Here is a 26,712-nt window from a genome sequence, read left to right as displayed (position 1 = left end):
TTGAACACGAGACCCTTAACATTGTAGCATGCTGTGCTAACCACTCCAGTATGGAGGTATAAAAAATAGCACCAGGTCCTTGATGTCTGACATAAATATATGTCTTAATACAGTGGAATCTAGATTTTACTTTTTTTAGGGGACCAAAAGTGTGGGAAAATGTAAAATCCGGGAAAGTAAAATTCGGGATCCACTGTACTTGCATGATGGTTTCTTAATGCTAAAAATTGGATTTGTATTATGTATAAAATCATGCATACACAAAAAAAATTGTCTGCACTTAGTGGTACCTAAAATATTTATTTTCTTTTTCTGAGAATTGTTTAGTATGTGACCTTATTTACAATTCTCCTTACCATACATCAGTATATTATTAAAAAAGGTTACAAATTTCTCTTTACATTGCTGGTAAAATATAATGGATAACTCTGAACAAAAAATTGGATAGAACAAGACATACTTGTATATATACGTGAATATATAAGACTCTGCATGTGTGTAACAACGTATTTTGTAAGTACCACTGCATTTGTATACCAACACCAAACTATAGCCAGTTTATTACGTTGGCTGCACAGCAACATTTAATAAGAAGATACTTTATATTGCCTCTTCCCTTCAAGGCAACAACAACAAAAATAATAGCATAGAATGAACATAACACACAAACCTTGTTTGTTTATTTATAGACTTATAACAGTAAACATAGATGACGTGATTTGATTGTTAATGAAATTATGAACCTTTACAACTGTTACAAATTAAACTTTCTAAATTAAATTGTAAAATAATCCACTGTTTACATAATTGCGTATAACTATTCCCTGCATAGCTTGGCAACCATTATTATTTCCAAGCACCACCAACAAGCTGAAATCTCAATTTGATTTAACAGTTTTACAACAATAATTTACATATATTAAGGCCCTTTGTACACATGTCCCTGTATGTCTTCAAAACTGATTATTCAATCAAAGACAAATAGAACTAATGATAAATACTGTCAGTAAAGCAGAAAAAGGAATGGAGAAAAATGTTTGATAAAACACATTTTAAGCTGCCAGATTATAACATGTTAAAAATCACCATGATCAGAGTTAAATACTTAAAAAAGATATGAATTTACACTGTACACTGTGGAAAAATTACTTTTATTATTATTATTATTAATAATATATTTAAATAATTTGGCTTTAAAAAGTGAATAATTATGATTAATGTCAACCATTCAAAAAAATGTTTCATTCACAACTTATGAACTCACCTTCAATACATGCGATTCATCACTACTGATATTTTTATATTGAAAATACTCATGCACACATGCTCACACACAGTCATGAACATACATATGTAAAAATGCAAAATCATGGACTCATAAGGGTCTCCGCATGTATACTTCTTTGAACAAGGTAAGAAAACATTTGATGTCTCTTATCTGTTTGCTTGATTCATTAATTAATTAGATTAAAAACTGTCTTCAGAAAGTAAAACACTGCACAATGCTGTCTTGGCCACAGACTGAATGATCCATTTGTACATTGCAATTGCAAAAGTCTTAATGAATATTAAGTATTGAAAAACAGTTACAATGTGATGTCCATCGTATTAGGCATATAGGAAGTCACTTTGAAAAAAAAAAAATCATGAAAATACAATTCTGCTTCATGCATTGCTTATATGAATGCAAATAGTCCACTGAATATGTCTTATTTACTTGTGCAAACACAATCTTCTCAAAATTATGAGATTTTCTGCACTTTTCACCAAAAAAAAAAATGTGTATAAAAAGTACTGTGATTAGTCACATTTACGTGGAACACTCAATGTTTCCCTTTCTTCGACTTCTTCTTTCTTCTTCTTCTGTTGGGATTGGCAGAGGGGTCCTCTGTGGATGGGGTGGGGGAGACAGGGGTGGTGTCCTCATCGGGGCTGTGCTGTTCTTCCCCATTCACCTGACTTGACTCACCTTTTGGGTTACGCAGTTCAAGGGAAATTATTTTTTCCTTTGTCGTTTCGACCTGCAAATAATTAAGAAACGATGTGCAATTTACAATACCTAAGGCAATGAGTTGAAACACAACTGCATGCATTGCATGAACCAGAACACAAGCATGCAGCTATGACTTGAAAAAAATCCAGTATGAGCTAATACCAGTTTCTAACCATCTTACATACTGTGCATACTGAGAATGATGTGCCATACATAGTAGGAAATGGGGCAATTATTTGGTATATTGATTACCAACCTTTGCCAAAAAATTTACTGATCTTAGATTTCTAGAAATACTGCATACGTTGCTTGAACAATACCTTCACTTTGTTATTTTTCATTGTCTTCTGAAATTTATACAGGGTGATCAGTTTGAAATGTCAGAAAAGTATACAAGAAAATGCTTGAATGTCTTGCCTTTTAATCGTACGTACATGTGTAGGAGAGCCACAAGTTCATGTCCCAGGACATTAGCACTCAACACGACACTGCACATGGTGTCGCAGTGTGACCACCATTCTTGTCTACCCTGTACACTAGAGTAATGCGGGTGAAGTATGCAAACCTACACTCACTTAAAACTTTTATCCTTTCTACATATATTACAAAGAACTGCTCAGAGATATTTACAATAAACTCCTGTATATAACAGTTTACTTTTCTGACATATAAAATGGATTACCCTGTCTTTCTCGAAGTAAATGTCCCTTGGACATTTTGTGGGATTCAGTTTCTTTAACATAGCCACTCACTTTGAATACGTCTATTTGGAGTCAGACTACTGTGTTTCTTTTCCTCAGTAGTAAAATAGTTACATGTCTTCATTTTTTGTGGAAATACATCGATCTCACTCAAAATATAGCTTTTTGAAGTGAGTAGAACAGCACATTTTTGGAGTTATGTTCCTATGGTTCTCATATGGTGATATGTTCTAAATGTTTGCCATTTATTTTTAAATAGTATATAGTCAATGCTTTATTACACATTTTCCAATGAACCTAAAGAACTTAATAATACACAAGAAAATGTGAAATCCATGATCATTATTTAACGGTTTCATTGCCCTTACCTTAGTACATCTGCAGTGTATAGCAACCTTTCAAGTTAAGCAGTAACAATCTGAAGGTATGATCATGTGTTCATTGGGGCCTACAAACTGAGCATTTGCTGTACAAAGTGTATGTGATGGATTTTTACTGTAGCTGAGCCAATACTGACATATATACCAATCAATATCAAATGATACCAGTTGAATTGATACTGTATTGGTTCAAATTTAGTCACTGGCACTGGCTGTTACTTTTAAGCGAATGAGGGATCTTGGAGGATCTGCAGAAATATACAAACCTAACCTACCTATTTTCTTATACGATAAATTTCAAATCTTTTACATCATCTTGGCATTCATTGAATAATATAGTCAGATATCGGGCACACCTGGTAGAGTCCCCAGACATGACCAATACTACCAGTACACCTTGTAGTATCAAAAAAACATCCTTTTTACTGGAAATTTCATAATTAACCTCATAAATTACCTGGAATACATTAAAATGCATTGTTCTTCTTGCATTTTGATAAATACCCACACACCGATACCCATCAAAAATTATTGCAGGCAACTCCATAACTGTATTCTTGTTTCTTTTTACTTTGTACAAAAACTTTTTACCCCTAGTAACTTTTCCCCCATACTAAACACTACATTCATTTTCTTGTTTAATGTTTAAAAAATATCTACATAGACAAAATAAATACCCAGGGCAAGGTTCATGTTTCTATCGCTTTTTGTACAAAAGTTACACATGTTCAAAGTTTTGGTTTCATGACTTTTGGGACACCCTGTATATAATCCCCCACAGACCAAAAAATTGGCAAACACAGAGGAGAGATGCAGAGACCAGAAGGGGGAATTTCCCCTTATCCCCCTCTTCAAATACCACCTGCAAACTGGAAATAAGCAAATGAATATTTCCACAGATAAGGGTGTTGTACACACACACACAAAATGGCTGGTACTAGTATATTGAAATATTCAACTTTCACTGCGACTATAGAGTTCTATATACTTCATTTTGTAATTTAGAATTGCAGGCACTAAAACATAAATCTGCAAAACAGAAATTAGATTACATGTCACTACACATAAAACAATCCAAGCAATATATATTAGCAATGATGAACTGCAACAGGTTTTCATTCAGAAAATTTTCTACTCAAGTTCCCTTCCTCTCACTGTGAAACAAAGTTTCTAAAATATACACTGTCTAAGAATACATTCCTATCAAACTTTTACACAAACTGCTATTTTCTACAAAAGCTATAATTAATTGTAATATTATGTATTATTCTACAATCTACCACTAAAACACACTACTTACTAATGAGCACTCTAACTCTAAACTCAGGATTGCCACACAATAAGCAGCAGCTTGGATATTATTGGCAGAAAAACATTTTAGAACCATCATATTTTAACTGCCAGCAATAGCAGAATAGCAATTTCTTGATGCAAAATAATATAGTTATTTTAAGTGGTTTTTATTTTATTTTTCTTGCAATGTTTCATCCTGGTTTCCCAGAACTTTCTCAAGCCAAGGTAACCACACACACACACAACACACAACCAACCTTACATGACTAGTCACTCTACACTTCCAGAAGCAAGAAAAACAAACAGAAACCATTTAAAATAACTGTATACTATTTTCCATCTATAAAAAGTGGTTATGCAAACCTTTAAGAAGAACCTAGCCATTTCTCAGATACAGAATTACAGTGCAATGTTAACAAGTATAAATGGTGGGGGTTTTATGACGTTGTGAAATATACATTATTCTATGTATAAAATATCTATACTTTGAAAGAAAAGTACTGAAATCAGCTCTGGTCATATCTAAAATTCCAACTACATCTATAAGTGCGTTCAACTAAAAGCAACCCAACCCAACGACGTGGCAATCCTGTTGTTATTGAAGCTTATAAACTATAACACTACAGGATATCTACAGTTCAAATGTATTGTAGAAATCCTCTAACGTCTCTCACTACTTACATACAATATTAAAACTCAGCAAAGCTGATGTTACATAGCATAAAACCCAATGATACCACACATATTGTGCTCGTGGAGAAACAGTGTCAAACGTGACCAACAAAAGCATTAACCACAACCATATTAATTCAAGATAGATACATTTCTTTAATATGTGTGCTGTAAATTTAAACGTGGCAATACTGTCAGGAAGAGGTGTAACACCGTGCATGTGCTATGAAACATTTCGTCAGTTGGGGCCCATGTCGATGTGTGGAGTACCAAAAGTGGTCGGTACAGCGAGTTCTGTTGTCTATGTATGAAGTTGAAATGAACACCATTTCGTGTACTGCCGTAAAACACGTTTACAAAGGTAGAACAGCGCTTGTGGATCAAAATCCAGGTGGCGAGTGGCAAAAATGCAGGAGAATGTCATCAAGCCTTGCACAAAGCATGTAGCAACAGTACGTAGCCCTATCTGATAGTTGAACAATGGGTAAGTGAATTTCTTGAGGTTGAGATGTGTCAGTGAGAACATGAGGAAAATTCCCCATATTGTCACCATTGTGTAACCATCAGATATGGCTAGGTATTTTTACTTCAGGCTTCATGAGAGTATTGATGACATTCTCGTTTACTTTTGCCATGGATCACATGTATTTTGATCCAAAATCGTTGTTTTACCTTGGCAAACATGTTTTAGAGCAGTACACAAAATGGTGTTCATTTCAACCTCGTACATACATAACAGTACTCACTGCACTGACCACTTTTGGTCCTGCACACATTTGTACTGCACTGACCACTTTTGGTCCTGCACACATTGGTGCCTCCCCGATGGCACAGTGGTAGCGTCGTTGAATTGTAATCAAGGGGTCCTGGGTTTCGTTACCTGGTGGAGGCACATAGTGGTTCAGATCCCACTGTAAACTGTAGGTCCAGTCCCAATTAGCCTTGTTGTGCATAAAATGGACTTAAAACACCAAATCAATCAAAATCCTGCACACATTGACATGGGGCCCACCTAACAATGATCAATGCCTGATAGCACATGCACAGTGCTATCACCGCTTCCTGACAGTGTTGCCACTTTTAATTTACAGCCCATGTAGATTAAGATGCTAAGGAAAGAAAATACTGTGTTTGTACAGAGGAAAACAAAACTTATCTATGCCAAAGTTACACAGTTCAAGCAACAAATCTGCTTCCTTAGCATGCCAGTCTCTGTTGCAACACACAGACGTGAAGAAATGCACCACAGTGAGAGTGTCCGGGCAAGTGCACTTGCGGAAGAATACAACGTGCAATATGTGGCTGTGAAACCTGTACCTCTCGTTCAATCAGCTTTTCTATGTATTCTACGGTGCGAACTTTTCGCTCCCCCGTTACTTCATCTGTGAACTCCTCCGTTTTTTGAGTCACTGTTTCTCCAACAACTCTTTCAGTTTCACGCACCTTTGTGGAACCGTCTTTGCTTCTTACAAACAATTTGGGGAAATCATCGCTAGAGGGCCTTAAGGAATCTGGTGGAGCATGATGGAACTAGCAGAAGACAAAGGTGAGTCTGGTTAGTTGTTCGAACATGCTACACATTTCTTTTCTTTTCCTACTGTTTACTACTGTACAACATAAGAAAATACCTGTTTTTAGTATAACAAACACTAACAAACAAACACACACACACACACACAAAGAAAATATAGCCAGTACAACTGTGGACTTTCCTTCTTTGCATTGTATTATCACTCTATGAGCAAAAAGACTCATTCAAATAGAGTACAAAAGGGTAGCTGCACACTATGCACCATGCCATGAGGCATATATAAGGGGATGTGAGGGTAGGGTTCCAAAAATTCTTCAATTGCAGCTATTTTGGAGGTAATGTGATCAGCACCAAACTCCAGCCACCTTCATCCCCCAAAGTTGTCAGCAGGCTCCCATTTATTTGAGGCTGGGTGAGCCCCAGAGCTACTTTATGCAGGGACAAAGCCAGAAAATTCCAACCTTAGATCATCCACCTTGGGTATCAAAATCGGGTATCCCACATGGCAGTCAGATGCTCTACTGACTAGACCAACGTGGCTCTATTCAAATATAGTGGGCATTAAAAATCAACATTTCTTTCTCCTAGAACACACTGACAACTGTAGCATGCCCCTAATAACTACTTTCTTCCCTTTCAGGCATTTTATCTAGATTGCTTCCATCATTGCAGTTGACTGAGAACTGGGACTGGCTGACTGAAATAAACATTTGGATACATCAGCACTTCGGCTACTTGCACCCGTTACATTATTGGGGCCAAACCCCTAACCATAACTAAAATTAAGAGGCTGAGGTCTAAAATCTCATTACTTATGTTAAGTGTTGAGGCTGTAAAGGGGCGTTTAAGCACATATAAGGACAACATGCAGCACCATAAAGGATTACACTGACTGTCCAACCACTAGAGCCTTATTCACATGCAACATGAGAGTACTACATGATTAACTGCAATCTTGAAGGCTAATGAGGCTCTGGCATCTGGAACTAGGGTCAGTACAATCCTCATTGAGGCTGTGTGTTGTCCTTCGTGAGTGACAATTTGGAAAGTTCACGATTGCCTATGTTACCACATACAAATAACAATACCCAAATCAAGCTAACTCCCGTGCCCATTGACAGCGCAGAACAGTTACATTATGTCCTGTTTTTCTGTTGGCTGCTTTGGGGAGAAAGGATTCTAAGGTTGACACCTGTTGCTGAAACAGGCAGCTAGTGGTAGGCCTAATTAGCTGTTTGGAGTTTATTTGGGTCTGTTGGGTAAAATTAGGGTCAGTTGGGTAAAATTAGATTCACCTGAGATTTTTAGGCATGCTGGACAATACATCAACGCCATCTGTCTGGAAGCTTCACAAAAGTGCCTGTCTTTTGTGGTGGTATGATGCCAGGGTGAACAGCCTCTTGTAAGGACTTGGCATTGGTGAATTTCTGGCCGCATATTGGCTCTTTCATAATGTCAAACAAGGCGTATCAGAGGGTACAAGGTCCAGCGGAGTATGGAGGATATTTGAGGTTGGCCCTAGTCTGTACAGATGTAACCCCATTTCATGTTGCGGCAGTTCAAGTGTCTGTTACATGTAATAGTGTCAGAAACTTGTTTAATGGTGGGCATCTTGGGTTGACTCCCTTGGCCACATTCGCACTCCCGTCCCATGGAACCAACTTGCAGGAAAACTCTGCACTTCCACTTGGCAACAGGGCAAGGTCACTTGTTAAGTGAACAACAGTCACGTTGCACAAAACATGTTCCATTCACAAAGTAGGACTCATTCCTTTCCGACCGAACTAAATACAGTGGAGCCTCGATTTTACATTTTTCAGGGGATAAAGCTGGAAAAACTTAAAATGCAGGAAAATGTAAAATCCGGGAATGTAAAATCAAGGTTTCACTGTTTAAGTTTCTTTGTGAAAGTCAGTTCTATCACCAACATGGAGGGTCTTTCATCCACTGTTAAATATTTGATAAAAGGCTAGTTCCTGTATTGTGTAAGCATTCAAAAAGACACAAGTGCCGATGTGCTCAAATTATTTTAATCAGTTAAAAGTACAAAATTGATTGGCTATTATTATTAACAAGAACATGTGCACTTTTTCTTGTTATTAAATTATTCACAGTTATACTCTCTACAAAGAAAGAAAAGTCAAGTATATTATTGTCATTTGAAAGGAAATACAAGATTAGTTTCCGAATTTAGTTAGACCCAAAGCCTATTAAACACAATGTTCTCTCTTCTACAATTCCACATACTGCTTACATTGGATGCTAAGTAGATAAATATGTCTTGTAATGAACTAAATAAAATAGACTGATAAGTTTGAATTGTTTTTAAAACTTCACAGATACTTAATTCTTCTTGTATGTACATTACATTTTGTTACAAAAATCGTTTGTTAAGTCAACATTAGTGGTGAGCCACATCAATGTTAATGTATTGACACTGGAAAGTACGTGTTTCAAATACAGTAAAACCTCATTAATCCGGACCCCGATAAGCTGGACTTTGCTTCATCCAGACAGGCAAAAGGCAAAAGAAAAAAAGAGCAGAATGCAAGGTTTTAAATATGGCTCGAAGTCAACAACTTCCACTGCAAGAGTTTCGAGTAATGCAGAGCCAGGTCTGTCGGGCACATCATCATAATATGGGTATCGCGTGCATGCGTACTGCATTGTATCTACAGTATTGCTTTACATTTTACTGTACTGTATTGTGTATTTAGGCCTATGACCTTTAAATACACCATAATAAATGTGTTTTGTTGCTATAAATGGAGTTCTAATGCACTATCTACTGTTCTTTTAGGTCATTTCAGTTAATATGGTCTTTTGTTAAATCGGTCAACTTATCCCCCCCTATTAGTCTGGATTAACAAGGTTTTACTGTATCAGCTGAAACGTTTCTGGCGGGAGTTGGAAATTTTACAAAATGGAGTTGGAAATTTTACAAAATGATCTGTGAAACTTTCACTTAAGCTAACCATTTATCATAATTTTCATTACTTGGCTCCAGCAATGTAGAATTTTTTTTTTCGGGACTAAATAGTTATTACTTACGTGAAATTTAGAAAATTTCGCACTTCCGCATTGCACAGTTTAATGGATAAATCCTATTAATTTCGAAGATCCACTGTCTTCATTCACAAAAGGGTAGTGCGAAATTTTCTAAATTTCACGTAAGTAATTTTAAACCGCGTTTACCGCAACCATCGTGAATTAAATAGTTATGTTATGTAAATACAATATAGTTATTAATTAGGGCTCGGAAGTTGATGAAAAATCATATTTTGTTTTGGGCCTTGAAGACAATGCTAAACCAGATAGTAGTTTGTTTCGCTTCACTTAGAACCAGAAAACAGTTTATTTTACATTCTCTGGTCTTTTTTGGCTTTTAGGTCATTCCTCAGTATTATTTTGCCAATTTTTTTGCATTTTTATTATTTTTTAGGTTTATTTTTGCTCCTTCCCTGTTGTATTGTGAATTTTAAATGCATTTGCTAGCATAAATTATATTTCCTAACATGGATTTATTTTTAGCAAGTCGAAAATACAGTCAATGCAAAAGCACACTATTATTTTTAACTGAAATCTCTTGCAATGGATTAAATAACCAATTGTGGTAATTTATTTTTTTCCTGTGGTTTAAAGTAACAACATAAACTCGCAACATTAAAAAATTATGATCTGATGCATGCGAAACACAACTGCATTTTAAGATGCTTATGTACTGTCTTGTGCACTCTGAAAGGACGTGACTTGTACAGAAATAACTTGCGGCATATTTTATGTAACCTTGTAGTAAAAATAAAGAAAACTACATTAGCTTTTTTCTTCGCTTCAGTAGTTTAAACCACCAAACAATGGATTTTATAAAATGATTCAAGTAATCTCTTGTAATTTAGGAAAAAATAAAGCTTTCATTTTAGGTGATAGTTAGAGGCACATATTTTTGGTAAATGAAAAAGCAAAATTTTGGAATAAAAACAGAGTCAATTTCGGGTTCAAAAGCGGTAAATAAAATGAAATTTCACTGTTATAGCAGTGAAAAAGCGGTATATAAAATGACATTTTGGTTTTAAAAATGTGAATATAATCCCAAATTTGATTTAAAAACTGCACTATTACACAAAATAAACATATCCCTTCTAATAGCGCATTAAATCATTACCAAAATATTAGGTTTATTTCTGTATAAAGGGGTTCATTTTTGCTTCTCAAATATTTACAGCAGAATTAAACAATTTTCCGTGAATTGCATAACTCGCAGGATACTTCAGACTTCAGAAATTGTAGCATCTGTATATAAACGGTAAATTTTCATGTTTAAGAGTCTATTTCGCATCATTTCGTGACAAAACATCTTTCAGGAACTTGAAACATTAACATTACAGTGTGTTATTTCACATTTCATGTTTTCGTCAAAAATGAAATATGCATGACCCTAGTGATAGTTATTTTTAGGTCATTTTTAAATAATTTTAAGGTCATTCTACAAGTATTTTTTCAAAGATTTTTTAGGCCGAGCCCTGGTTATTTTAAAATGTATATCTATTCTGAACTACTTTCAATTGTTTCAATTTTAAAGTTGTATCGGTATAAGTGCGTTATCAGTAATAGTATGGGGAAAAAGTGGAAAAAATCAGTCCTAATGAATATAGCATGTACCTGTTAAATATGCTGCTTTCAATTTAGTGTTATGACAGCATATTTAATGAGTGCTTTATTTGCCAGTGCTACATCGTCTCTTGGCTAAAATTTCAAAATTTCAGAACACAATTAAGTATTTACCAGTTATAACAAAAACAATTATTTGATAAATAAAAATAAAATTCAAATTCAAAATTGTAAATACAGAAATTAAGTTGAACTGTAAAACTATCCTATAATTTTTGGATTTTGTGTGATATTTGTATACAGGTAAAGTAAGTATGCAGACAACATACACACATATGTGCACACAACTAAATAGGTATAGAGACACATTCTCTTTAATTTTAATTACTACGAACTCTTGCACATACACAGAATTTAAAGCTATTGGGCATTAACATTTGCAGGACACACTGTAGAGAAAAAAGGGATAATATCTCTTTCTTTCTCAAATAGAGATGGAACTGATTAATAGGTACTATATTGGTATAGGCTGGCATAGGCATATTGGTGTATTAGTAAAATTACAGATAATTTTACCAATCCGATATCTCAAAAAATAGCTTATAATTTAGTGCAATATCCTACCATTTTTAACAATTTTTGTGGATATAAACATACAATTTTCATGCTCTGTTTTTTAAAGTAAATGTCTAAATATGCAGCTTATTTTGCATTGTAATCATCTGGTGACATACATTTATTAAGGAGGTCAATGAACCATTTGAAATTTTATATCGGATTGGTAAGATATCGGTTATCAGTATTGGTAAATTTTACATTACAACTTCATTGGTATCGGCCAAAATTTCGCATCAATTTCATCCCTAATTTCAACTATGTTATGCATTTCAAAAAGTACATTAAAACTGAGGATGGGACAGATAAATTAGCACCGTACCAGCACTGATCAATACAAATGGTATATTTGTGTATTGGTCAAATTCCTGATAATTTTACTGCTTTGTTACATGTATAAATGGCCTGAAATTTTGGGTTGAATTCTGCTATTTTATTATTTTTATGAATATAAACATGTAATTCATAATTTTGGTTTTGTAACGTACGTCTAAATATGCAGTTAAAACTCATGGTAGTCTCTTAGTTACGAACAGAAATGAAGAAGGTGAAATGAAACATTTTAGGTCCTTCATGGAATATTTACTATTATGTATTAGATTGGTGGAATATCGGTTATCAATTTGGTAATTTTTAATCAATACTTTATTAATATTGCCAATAATTTTATACTGATGCATCCCTATTAAAAACTCATTTGTTTTTTAATTACACTGCTGAGAGTAACTGTGTATCAATGGGTGCACATGTATGAACAAGGAGAAAACGTATAAATGTGGAGTGCAGGGTGTCTACAATTTCGTAAAAAACAAAATTCCCTGACTTTTCCAGGTTTTCCAGACCAGTAACTAAAATTTTCCAGACCAAATCATGTATTTACATATTTGTATAAGGACACTATATTTTAGCTAAACATCACACCTAGAGACCCACTAAACAAAGTTAAAAGTAATAACGAGAACAGAAACTGCACAGAAAGTGACTGTTGGATAGGGGCATCAGAGGGGTGAGCTTTTACATAATACTTGCCACATATTGACTAATGAATTCTTTTTTACATAGAAGTTATAACAATTAGTATAAATAATACATAATTACAGTGAAATTTAGAAATATATATATGTATTAATCCTAATATGTACAAAAAAAATCTCAAATATTGCCACAAAAATGTGGTAAATGCCAATAGCCACTTACTGCAGTAAATTCCTAGTTGAAAATATAGTAGTTCAAAACATGACCCCCCTTCCTAGAGTAGTTAATGCACAATTTATACTGTTACTGCTGGTAATAATCAGTATATCAAACTGTAGTATACTTTGTGTGCAATACATTTAAAATTTCTTGCTTGTCCTTTTCTTCTTTATCCAAGAACCTATCATATTTTTAGTGCACTTTCACGAAAATTTAGGTTTTTCAAGAAACAAAAGAAATTTCCCTGACTTTTCCAAGTTTTTTCAGACTGGTAGACACCCTGGGAGTGGCTACGAAATAGTATCCAACAGTATCTTTAGTTGATCCACACGTCTACAGGCAGGTCCTCAAGAAAAGATACAGATTATTGGAAGGTACAACCAAGAAAAGACAATTTCATGGGCATTTTGATCACGTAATGTATCACAAATTTGGACAATGACTGCATAATATATCAACACACACACACATAAATTTACATACATATTACAAGATGGAATCACACTATCACAAGGTGGTTATGTAAAAGGACAATTACATCTGTAGTGTTTTCCTTTACCGTTTGTTTATATGTGTACATATTTACTGTGATCTGTAATTCACAAGCATCAGAAAACCATAGAAATGTTGTACTAGTCCTTACAGCTACCAGTAGAATGAATCGTATGAAGTACTTACAGACAAATTATTTTCCAAATCTGTCTTTTCCTCATTGTTGTTTGTTGTGATGACGCACTCATTCTCTGACATGTGATTGGGTGATTTAGCATCCTTCCCTTCAATCATTTCACTCATTTTCTTAATCACCATCTGTGCTTGCAAAGCATCCTACGTGATTAAGAAGCACAAAAATAAACAAAAACAAACCCAAAATAAAGCAATGATTAACAAGCACACAAATATTCTACAGTGTGATGTGCCACAATATATTTTGAAGACAATACATGGATAAAGTGTACAGATATAGTTCTGTAAACTCATATTTCAAAACTGTTTTCATGTCATATTTTTCGATGTGATAGTGTTGGCCATCCATGTGTGTTGCTGACAGTAAATAAATAGGGATAAAAACGGATTACATTGTATACTACATTGTGTAAAAACATTGGATGGTGGTGGCAGCCACTGAAATTAATAGAACCACTAAAAATAAGTCTCGCAAATAAAGTTAGTAATTCGATTATGTGTATTTATTATAGTACCGCATCTTTCATTCCCCAAACATGGATGTAAGTCTATTAAATTATTAATAATAACTAGACAACAGTGATTTACACAAAGGTTCACATGAACGCTCTGGAAGAAATTCTAAGCAAATTTAATTTTTCACATTATGGAATATCAATAGCACTTTTCGAGAGGAAAATTCGAAAACAGTTGCCCTGGCAAAGGCCAAAGTTCCAGCCAAGCATTAATGCCCATGTCATTCAGGGCAGACAGGCTATGGCTGTGTCCGAAAGGTACAAAGAGCAGACTCGAAGTATGGTCTTGACGGAAGTGACATAACCTAGTGCAGTTCCAAAGCGCCAACTAAACGAGCAATGGAGACCACAGCGCGGATCATTGCAGGCTTGATCACTTGGTTCCTGCGCTCGTTCATTTATTTGAAATCACAGAGGTAGAAAGCCAGCAAGTTGTTGGTTGAAGTTCTTATGTGTGGAAATGTATGCATAAGAACATTTCAAAATGCTATGTGATTTCAATGGTGAAAAATAAGTGTTTAAAATGCGGGAAAAACAACGAGTACTCAGTTTTAACTATTGATCGTATTTGGAGCTGCAATCGAAGTGCAATTCAAAAGACTTTCGCTTCCAGTCCACGACTTAAAGAACAAAGTGCAACACCATTCTTTGAGGGTGTTTGTTTCAAGTACGAACTTGCACCTTTTGGACATGGTCTAAGTAAACAAAGATAAAAGCACAAAGGAAAAATCAATAATTCAACTGAACCTTACTAACTACACTTTGGAGTTGAATAAAGGAATGTACTGACAAAGAAATGTCGGGTATAGACTCTTCAAGGCCCACAAGAGAAAAGGGTGTGAAGGTTTCAAAACTCATACCATGAAAGCAACTGAAAATTCGGCCACTACTAAACAGCATACCTCGTCAAAATCATAATTTTGTTTAGTGTTATCTTTCCTCAAGTTTAAAAAATGGAGAGGAACAAAAAGTATCAAGAGAACACACTACAAAGCTCATTGCTGTATCATTTGCACCACGTAGACAATGTCACCAGTTGCAAAATACAAAGCTAAAAGGCAGCCTCTTTGACTCTGGTGACACGTAATTTCTCCATGTTATTATTTACATCAATTTGCTGATAAACGATAAAATAATTGAACAGGTAACAGATTTTGTACATTTGGGAAGCCATCTTTCACAGTTCAAACACCAAAAAGATGTTGAGAAAAATTTAATAGAATATAATAGACTAAATGGAATTTTGAAGAGAAATTTTGGAAAACAAATGAGAAAAGAAATTCGAAGTAGATACCATAACATAATTTCAAAACTAGCTCTTCTATATGGTAGCAAATGTTGGACTCTTCGCAACAGGATAAAACTAGAATAAATTGTTCACAAATGAGATTTTTGTGGTCTTGAAGTGGAGTAACCTTACGAGACAAAATTAGAAGTGAATAAATTCGGAATAAATGGAAGGTCGAAGTAATGGTGGAAGAAAATTAAAAATATCAGTTAAAGTGGAATCAACATGTTCTGAGGATACCAGATAGCCGTTTGCCTCCAACATTATTCAATTACAGGCCAAACAGAAAAAGAAATTTAGGAAGACCATATCGCCAATGCAATGATAAATTTTTGTAGTTGAAGAATGGGGTTTGGTTACCCAGACCTGCACGGGGAGGAAGAAGAAGAATTTGCTGAAGAGCAATTTGCCAGTTGATCAGCCTGGGAATTCATATTTTGTCTTTTAACCAGTGTTACTGCTTTGACAATGTCCACAAGCTGCAGACTAAATCCACGCTCTTATGAGGTCTCTTCCAAGCTTTTAAAGTAGGTTTCCCTGTCCCACCAAACAAAACTAGAGCAATCAGAAATCAGTTACAATAAACAAATTGAGTGAATAGCAGCACACTGGCCAGCACTGGCATTAATGCAGTAAACAATACTGTCCCCAGTCTATAACATCACTATCTCTCCATTAATACCTCACAGGTCAATAACATTGAACAAATCTTGCCCCTCCACACATCCCTTTCCTCACTCTCTTCTTGCAGACTGGATGTCTGTCCATATGAAAGGTGATACCTTCAATGCACAAAGCAGACGACTACATGATCACAGCCATAAAACATAATAACAGTTAAGGAGAAACACACTACACACGTACCATTGCCACTGACTGATACATCACCAAAACACACAACCTTTATCAAGTTTTTCCCAAGGACCAAGGAAACGATTATTCAAAGTCAATAAAATGAAAGAAAAGAAAGAACAATAACAAATGTAAGAACTTTTTAGTTACTTCAAGTACAGGATGAAGGAAGGAAGAGAATTAAAGAAAAAAAATATCTGCTGCTAACAATGTAGAAGTATTTTGCAATTCATAGAACATAATGCTGATTCAGCAATTTTTCACTTTTTGCAAAATTGTTTACAAAACTTTCCCCAAGATGGAGAAGAATGGTTGGACTGAAGAAATAAAAATATACAAATTTGTACAGAAGAAAGGAACAAGGACATTACTAAGAGAGTGCTGGTTAAATTAAGTGTACATAATAACCACAAAGAAAAGGAGAAATAATAAAATACTATGTTTATCACAAGGATTCATTTAAGTACAAGGCTAATAACTTGTTTACATTACATGATCAGGATAAAATACCTATCCATACAATTTACATACATTTATGAAATTAAAATGTATGTTTGTGAACAATATTTCTACTATATGTCCAGGCTTTGATTTATACCTGGGACTATCGTAACTGCATACGGGGGGAGGGGTCACAATTTCAAATGTAACTGTTGTGTCTTGTCAGATGGTTAGTAGTAGGGATGGGACAGATTAATCGGTACTCTATCCGTATTGGCCGATATAGGCATATTGGTGTATCGGTAAAATTACTGATTATTTTACTGATCCGATATATCTATAAATATCTTATAATTTAGTGCACACTTTTGCCATTTTGTTATAATTTTTTTGGATAATCTCCATGCCCTACTTTCTAAAAAAGCAAATATCTAAATATGCAACTTCTTTTGCACTGCAGTCATCTGGAAACAAACATTTATTAAGGAGGTTAATGAATTATTCAGGTTCTTCAAGGACCATTTGGAATTTTATATTGGCCCATCCCTAGTTAGTTATATATTTTATATTTAGCCGGTCCCTGTGGCAGAGTGGTTAGCCCATCGTGCTACGACACCAGGGGTTCCAGGTTCAAATCCAGGCCTGGGCATGGATGTTTATGAGTGTCCATTCATTAATTTCATTAATTAATGATGATCACACCATTATTCATCCCCATCTTAGCAAATTAGCCAAAAAGTGGCACAAAAAGTGAAGTAAAATAAAGCAAATCAATCAATCAATATCTTTTATATTTTTATCACATTTCAAATATCTCAATTCTTTTTCCATTTTCTGGCTCCTTTGCACATGGAAACTCATGGCTGTAGGTCCCTGCTCCAATTCTGGAACTGAGTATTAACAAGCACCTAACATTCATCAATTTTTTGATAAAAATGTGATGTGCAGAGCTGAGACGTTGCCGAAAGTAAATATTGTACCCTTGTTATTTTTTAGCACGATGATTTCAGTTTATTATGATTTTAATTGTTACTTATGTTGCTATGTGGACATGATAACCGAATAGATACCAAAATGAATGCAAATATTTCTGATATTATAGGTCTGCAATAGGTCCCGGGCATGTTTATTTTTACACAAATTGTAACATATTAGCAACTGTGGAAATAATTTCAACTTATTTATTAATACGTTTTGTGAAACTCTAAAATTACCTTATTTTCAATTTGGGAGTATACAGTGGAACCTCAATTTTACATTTTTCAGGGGGACCAAGTTGGAAATGCGAGAAAATGCAAAACCGAGGAAAATTTTATAACATTTTGCTACGTTGGGACCATCAAGATTGAATGTACAATGCAGGAAACTAAAATCTGGGTTCCACTGTAGTTCTGTTTTCCACAATGAATCCTCAAGGTACATGCCACAATCATATATGCTCTGACAAGAGCAATTGATAACAACTATGAAAGGGATAAAATTACGCCTTTGTTAACAAATTCGTTGGCATTAAAAAGACAGGCCACAGCAAATTAAATATTTCTAGGCAACTAGAAAAGAAACAGTGTAGAAATACAAGCAGACAAGATACACTATTCTAATGGTAAAAAGAAAGTAGCACCTGTTCCAGTGACTTAAGCCGAGCCTGCCTCCATGCCGCACGCTTTTCTGCTCTCAATGCTCTCTGTTCAGCAGGGGAAAGTTCTTGCTCGTCATTGGCTCCCGTTAAGCCCTGACAGTGAACATAACATGATGAAATGTAATCAGGCAGAATAAAAAAGAAAAAGAAAACAGCACACTTACTTAGATAAACATGCATCAAACATTCTGAAAGCAATTTGATGGAAATGTTTGCATTCCATCAGATTGTTAAATGTTTTTGTTTCTACAGCTCAACTGACACAAAAATAGCAATCAATATAAATACATAATGCATGTTATTGTTATTCACATGCTGTGAAGCATGGGTAAATTAGTCACATTACCCTCATTATTAATTACTGTCTGTAAAGTGTCTGGGATTCCAAATACCATATTTGATAAAACTAAATACAAAACCTATAATTTTCTGATTATTATTACTAATCACCTTTGATAATACAAAGCAATGCCCTCTTATTCCAAATATTTCAAAAACTTGCTCACTACTACAACACAAAACGTTGAACAAAAATATAATATGTTGGAATTGTGACGAAAGGATACAAAAAATAGGGATGGGGCAGATTAATTGGTACTCTATCGATATCAGCCGATATAGGTATATCGGTGTATATTGCTAAAATTACCGATTATTTTACCGATCTCATATATCTATAAATATCTTATAATTTAGTGCAAAATTCTGCCATTTTATTATAATATTTATGGATAATCTCCATGCCCTAATTTAAAAAAAAAGTAAATCTCTAAATATTCAACTTCTTTTGCACTGCAGTCACCTTGAAACAAACATTTATTAAAAAGGTCAATGAACCATTCAGGTTCTTCAAGGCCCATTTGGAATTTTATATCAGATTGGTAGAATATCGGTCATCAGTATCAGTAAATTTTCTATCAGTAATTTATCGGTATTGGGTAAAATTTCATATTGGCCCATCCGAACAAAAAAATGTTAAATAATATTTTTCACGCTAAAATATAAGAACAAATATTCTAGTTGTGGATATGAATACAAATTCTGCAAAATCATGAAAAATGTATGGCTGGCTCAATATCACTATGAACACATGCCAATGACTGAACATTGCAGCAAATTAAAACTATTCAGATTAGCTGTGATTTTTGGTATATGCATTCTGCTTGACCTGACATGTATTAATTATAGGCCTGGTAACGACACAATGATGATATTTACAAAAAGCTGCCCAGAATTTTTGGGAATAATTAAGAAAAATTGATGATTACGATGTCTCTCACTGGAAGACATTGAGAATCGATGAAGTCCGGGTGTGCAATGAGATTGGGGTATAAAAAAGGTAAAGTGTTCCCCTGTGCTTAGCACCATGCCATGAAGGCGTATAGGGGGTGTGGGGGTAACGCCCCACACTTTCTTGATCCGGTCGAGATTGGGGTATTAAATTGTGAAATGTCTGGAATGAAGGAACTGATCGTTTTGTTCTTCTTTGTCACAGTCTTATATGTTTAGGAAATAATTTAAGAAAAGAAAAATGCATTCAGTCCCCAAATATTACATTACTATTGTCTCAATGAGAAACTGGAATGTCTTTCATCAGAAAAATTATGTTACTCTTATATAATAAAAAAAAAAAAAAAAAAAAGAAACAAGCATGCAACATCATAAAAATAAAGCAATTTTGAGTCATTCAGCATGAAAATTTGGAACACTAGGGTGTTAAAATTACTCTGTATCATACTAATGACAAGCTGAAGTGCATAAGACAGACAGGAAAATTTCAACAAAAAAAGTACATCTTCACATGAAAATGCAACAGTTAAGCTATAATTAAATAGGAAATAAAGCATAGCACAAGATGCTTCTCTTGAATCTTTTCAAACATGCCACCTAACTGAAACTAACTGGTCATTAACTACTAATCTTTGATACCACATTGTTCCATACTAACCTTTCATGAAGAAAAAGAAGTGGGCCGAATTCTCACCAAGCTACCAATATTTCATCTACACTCAACAATAACCAATAAATGATATTGGAGCCATCCTAAAAGTACATTTCACATTCCACTCGCCGCCTCCTCATGAGTGGACAAGGAAATTTTCATTTCGTTATAGTGGAACTTTCCTTCAGGTAGCCAGTGATCCAACCAGTAGTACATCTGACTGCTATGCAGGAGACCTGGGTTCAATTCTTAGGTGAGAATGTGTCCAACTATGTTACTGTATAAAAGTGGCTCTAAGGTTCAGCCAGACTCTAACAATGTGCACACCTGGAGGCAACTCTAGGAGAGGGGGGGGGGGGATCAAGTGGTCAGGGCATAATGCTGATCACATCACCTTCACACACAGACTCGGCACTCCTGCAACATGTTTCTAATTTTGGATTGGGAAATGATAATCACTGGTGCCAGGGTGGCCACTCTAGGACCATGATAAAATTCAATCATAATTCCTGGTTTTCAAGGATAGCTTTCCAAAAGTTCAAGGGGTACAAGCAGATGTGTTCTCTATTTCAAACTTAGGTATTACTGCCTCTCACCAACCACACACATACACACACAAATATATATTAACAATATAAAAGGTCTGTGCGATTCCATGTATCAAAAAATTCTAATTCAATTCAAGGGTATATTTAAAATATTTAATTTTAAGGTGGGGAGTTTGCATTTGCCATTTCACATACTCGGACTAGAAATACATCTACAAGCACAAGTCACAAATGTTACGGGATATACTAATGTACGAAAAAAAAAATGTTAAATGCATAACAATTTCACAGACTTCAAGATATCTTATTAATCTTCCCTCTGTCAGATAGATTGTTCTGGAAAGGACACCAACAAAGAAAACAGATTGAGAGAATTCTGTTTTATTTTCCACGCAACTGTATTTTCCTTCCTCGATAGAAATAAAAGCTAAACTGTGAAATACTTGACTCAGGGCATTTATAAATATGTATAAATTCAATGGGATTTAGATTAATAAAAGTTGCAATTTTTCACATTTACGGATAAAAGATCATGCAAAATTCCCGGAGCCAATAATTCATGTAGAATTCCCAGGGAGTGGCCACCCTGGGTGTGTAATGTCTATGTATGGGAAAGTGTGCATGAGTATCCATGTTCTTCAGCCTAACATTACAATTACAATTCATGAAAGGATGCACACTCAACACAAAACAGGCACAAAACCTGCAGGAGTCATTCAAGTGGGAACCTTTCCATCATCCACAATACTTTCTAGATCTGGCAGTTTCTTGTTTCCACAGCTCAACAGTGATAATGGAATGATGAAGTTCAAACATTAGTTGCAATAAAGTCAGGACTCATGCAGTTTTTTACACAAGGAATTGAAGACCTAGTGTCACAATTTGGAAAATTATTTTATATTTTACCATTATTCTGCCACTTTTGGCTAATCGCGACAACGAGGACGATTAATGATACGACAAAATTGAAGGAACACTCATAAAGAACACCCATGCCCAGACCAGGATTCGAACCCAGGACCCTTGGCATCACTTGGCTAACCACTCTGTCACAGAGGTGGCACAATATGGAAAAGTGTAATGTTCAAGAAGCATTTATCCCTTTTTGTAATGGTGAAACTTACTTCTGGGATGACTCACGATTTAATTACATTGCTACTTCTCTACTTGTCAGGTAGTAGAAAATTACTGTGTGAATTTCTGCTTAATGCCAATCGACCCCCTGCTCCTACCTCGTGCTGTAGCTTCTCCTTCATCCTGCGCTCTGCCTTGGCCGTGTGTATGCTTCCCATACTTGACAGACCAGGTGCATTCCCCTTGGATTCATGTCTGTAAAGAAAGCAGAATAACATGTTGGCACACAAGTTCAATATGCTTCCACACTTACAGACCTTCCCCAAAACTTGAAGATCAACATCACATTCGACCTACTCAACAAATGTAGCTGGAACAACCTTCGCCAATATCAATAGTGTCAGTACCACCAAATTTAACCCTTTCATACCCAAGCTGTTTTCCCGGGTGTTTGCGCAAATTTGCAGCTTTCAGTAGGAAATGTAACATTTTAAATAAAATTTAATATCTTGGAAACTATGAGCAGTAGAGTTGCAATTCATACCTTGCTTTGTTCAATACAGATAGGGGTATTAGCCTATGGTAAAAACACTTTTATCAAGTTGAAGAAAAAGAAGAAGGAAATCAAACTAATTTTTTTGCTAAATTTTTAATTCAGCAGGCTCCTACAGAGCCACTGCCGCAACACAATAGTTTAAAATTGTACCAAAATGTACCTATATATGTGTATCACTCACAATGCAAAAATTAGGCAATTGTTATTGCTAATTTTGGAGAAAAAACAATTTACAAAGTAATACAACATGCCTCAAATATGACCAAAAGTAAGCATTTTTCTCCTTTCTCACTAATATACTCACAATCATATTTCACTTACTAACGACATACCTCAAAGCTTATGGAACAATCCAAACATGTATCTCGGAACATTATCTGGCTCACAGTATGTATGAAAAGTCACATATTACGTGACACTAGTGACTGGTAAATATATGTACCAGCTGGGCATTTAAGAGGGTTATCATTAGGGAACGGAACTTTATGTGCTAAAAAACTCAGAAATATTTATTTTTTATGTGTCATAAATGTTGAAAATATGTGATAAAAACAGGAAAATATGTGACAAAAATAAAAACATTTGGTAACAAAAACAAACTATAACATGCATTTTAAACACCTGAAATTAGTTTCTAAATGATTACCTCTTAGCGAGCTATTTTTTGGAAGAGTTGCAGTGGATCACCATAGTTTTTTCCAAATTCTCCATTGTAAATCTGTGACGATTATCTCTAAAAAGCATCTTATATTGTGAGAAACATCGCTCCACGTCACAAGAAACAATTCTTGCATATTTGAATCACGAAATGTCACTAATGCTTAAGTTTTCCAAAGCTTCGTCTTCCTCTACTTCACTTTCCAAAGCACATGCAATTTGGCACAAAGTTTGAAAACCTTGGTTTTTCCCAAAAAATTCTGTACATTTAGACATTTAGATCCAGTGAGTTCTTGCAGTTTCATTTCTACTATACGTACTTTAACAATGGAAGCTGCCAAAGTGTTCGCGGACGATTCAAGCTTTCATATGGAATTAGAGAGAATGGACAGGTTTTGTTGAGATGTATGCCAATTCGACTTTTAAGGAGGGCTCCATCAACAGTTCTTGCAGAATTCTTCTTTGTCGAGATCATTTACAACAGATACAATTTTTTCAAAGTTCTGGCCATAACATCTGCATCCAACCAAGTGCCCCATCGCGTAACTACAGGTGTAGGAGGAAGGGGAACCTCAGGACATTTTTGTTAAAAATGTCTATTCTTCTAGGCGACTTGATAAAAACTTTCTTCCCATTTGAAACCAGTTTATCGACATTGGGATAAAGAGCTCTTATCTTTTCACATATTCTATGCAACGCATGAGCCACACATTTAACGTGCACCATTTTGGGATAGCTAACGGCAAGGCCTACTGCAGCTTTTTTCATGTAAGCTGCAGCATCTGTCACGAGGAGAAGAACATTGTCAAATTTTATGCCTTCCGGCCACAATAGCTGCATTGCTTCATTATGTAAAAAGCCTTCCTATCGTTACGTGTAGCCAGCCCCAGCTACTTACAGCTATTTTCTCCCAATAGGATCGTAGGCGAGGTGCCAGAAGTCTGCCAGCAAGGGTGTTCAAAGACAAAACAAACCTAGCACTCTCAATATGAAAGAGGTGCAGAGTATAAACATTTTTCCTTCGAGGATTTCGAGGTAGATGAAGTCAATGAGCGATTTTATGTATTTAAAATGAAAATTCGCAAAATATGTATTTACATACGGAAAACTGGAAAATATGTGTTTTTATGTAAAATAAAATTTGCTGTGTTGACATATAAGGCTATGATCAGAATTTTGGCAAAAATGAGGGTCTGTATCTTATCGCAGAAAAAACATTTATTTACCTAAAGTTCCTTTCCCTAGTTATCATATAATCACAGCAAAGAAAGATAAATATTATAGTAAAAAAAGGAGTGGAATCCTGATTTGAATTCGCAGATTTTGCATTTTCCTGCATAATACTTTCAATGCTCATGATCCTCAATAAAATTTTATCAAACTTTACATATTCCTGAAATTTACATTTTCTCATCTTTAACCCCCCCTCCCCTCCAATATAAAACTGAGATTACACTGTGCATACATATATATATTTACTTACTCAATGTGTTGATGATGTCCATCATCCTCTTCGTCGTCCAAATCATCTAACTGAGTCCACGTTTTTAATTCATCTTTGGTTAGCGAAGCAATTTTTTTCTCTGGAACAAGACAAATGGTTCGTATATAATAGAAACACTGTACCTCAGGCTATGAGTTAGTTGTGTTATGTTTTTGTATATATAAATTATGTAAGTAATTGAGGATGGACAGATTACTGAATATTCTATCAGTATTGGACTACATAATGATATCACTGGTAAAATTGCCAATATATCTATGTCATTTTATTATTTTTATGGGTAAATTATACAATTCACATTCTCTACTTTTGTAAAATAAATGTCTGAATACACAGTTTCTTTTTCAAAGCAAAACTCTCTGCATCCACATGATTACTTGCATTAATTAAGGTGGCTAATGAATTATTCAAGTTCTACAAGGAACATTTGCAATTTCATATCATATTAGTAAAATATCGGTTATCAGAATTGATACATTTTATATTAGTGCTTTATAGGTACCGTGGAAGTTCATTTTGGTACATCCTTAAAAGGAATTAAAAATTATAATAAACTGAAAGATCTGTCCTTACCTTCTTCTTGCTTCATCCTTTCCACTTCGTCTTGACTCAGGAATGAAAAAACTTTATCTGTGAATGAACAAAATTTGGAAAATATCATGTTATTGTTCCAATACAATGTAGTTCAGATTTACATAAGTTATCAGTACAAACTACACAAAAACATATAATCATATTAATGTGATTGAGTTCTTCCTGCCTCCTATTTCATCGCTCATTCGCATCACTGTAGTTAACCCTGTAAGGTTGAAAAGTGACTCAAGGCTCAGCTGGACATTTTATCAACACCAACAAAACTGTTTTTAAAATGCCCTCTCTCTTTTAAAAACCTGCTTTGATATTCCAAATTTTGAAAAATTGCATCTGCTTAGAATATCTTCTAGAACATTCAAGTGAATGTTTGTGTGGTTTGCTATCAATGTTGTCTAGATATTATCAATAGTTTCATGGCTACGTAACCTATTAAACTAGCAAATATCTAGCCAACAGCAAAAGAAAAACACACGAAGATTCATGTGAATGCTCTAGAACAAATTCTACACAGATGATGTAATTTTTCACATTTCAGAATATTATAATGATCTTTCGAAAGAAGAGGAAATTCCTAAAATGACTTTACTGCCATTGACCAAGGTCTAGCCCAGCCTTGAAATAAGGGAAATTCAAATACATAAATGACTATGTTTGTAATTCACACCTAAATCTTGAGCACTTGTGTCCATGTTAGAAGCTGCAATTTTTTTCAGTATCAATATCCAAATTTTTATATTATTTTAATTTTCTAATTTTGAAAAACATTTTCTAGTTACATGCTGCTCATGGTTAGACCCACTCTGTATGTGTTGGTCAACTTTGAAATCAGTGTTTGAAGTAGGGGAACAACCACCTTACATCCTTACCACCCCCTTCCCTCCCTCCACTGTCTCACTGTCACCATGGACTGTATAAGTGGTGACGTTACAGCAGACGACGGAGCACATGTTTTGAGTCTAAACAAAACAAAGTGCAAACATGAGGTGTAAGGGGTGATCTTCCACGTAGTACACCCTGGACTGCAGACTAACGAGGCTCTGGCGACTGGCCTATGGTCAGTATAATTCTGCGTGTTGTCCTGTATTTTGTCGTTATATGTCCTGAGTGCCCCTTTACAGCATCAGCTTTTAACCAGTCAGAAAATTTTAAGATTTTAGTTATATGGCATTATAGTTATGTATTTGTTTATGGTAAGGGGCTAGACCCCGTATAGTGTGACGGGTGCAAAATAGCCTAAGTGCTGATGCACCCAAAATTATAAATTCAAATTCAAAGTGGAAACATGTTTTTTTACTAACCCGAGCCATTGGAATTTCCATCGGAAGGGTTAGTTTTAATTATTGTGACAGCAGTTAAAAAACAAAATTGTAATGTGTATTGTACATCAATGTAAAGATGAGATTTCGGAGAATATGTCTATATATAACA

General features: G+C 34.9%; 1 protein-coding gene across 7 annotated transcripts in view; it reads right to left on the bottom strand.

The window, feature by feature from the left end:
* Nucleotides 1-289: 289 nt before the first annotated feature.
* Nucleotides 290-26,712, bottom strand: part of LOC145997186 (protein lap4-like) — a 320,630-nt gene continuing 294,207 nt past the window's right edge. For 4 of the 7 annotated variants that reach the window (XM_083133899.1, XM_083133906.1, XM_083133904.1 and 1 more), the window contains 7 exons: nucleotides 25,264-25,320; nucleotides 24,670-24,769; nucleotides 22,132-22,228; nucleotides 18,392-18,502; nucleotides 13,666-13,815; nucleotides 6,357-6,569; nucleotides 290-2,021 (listed from right to left, as the gene is read on the bottom strand). In XM_083133899.1, the coding sequence (XP_082990025.1) occupies nucleotides 1,824-2,021; nucleotides 6,357-6,569; nucleotides 13,666-13,815; nucleotides 18,392-18,502; nucleotides 22,132-22,228; nucleotides 24,670-24,769; nucleotides 25,264-25,320 (926 nt within the window). In that variant the 3' untranslated portion in view covers nucleotides 290-1,823. The remainder of the gene's footprint in view (nucleotides 2,022-6,356; nucleotides 6,570-13,665; nucleotides 13,816-18,391; nucleotides 18,503-22,131; nucleotides 22,229-24,669; nucleotides 24,770-25,263; nucleotides 25,321-26,712) is intronic. The other 3 variants (XM_083133902.1, XM_083133903.1, XM_083133901.1) reach the window with 3 other exon arrangements.

Source organism: Lepisma saccharinum, chromosome 13, assembly GCF_977018435.1.
Source record: "Lepisma saccharinum chromosome 13, izLepSacc3.1, whole genome shotgun sequence".
NCBI classification, from domain to species: Eukaryota; Metazoa; Arthropoda; class Insecta; order Zygentoma; family Lepismatidae; genus Lepisma; species Lepisma saccharinum.
Note: the sequence above shows the minus strand (reverse complement) of the source record. Positions and strands in the feature narration are given on the sequence as shown.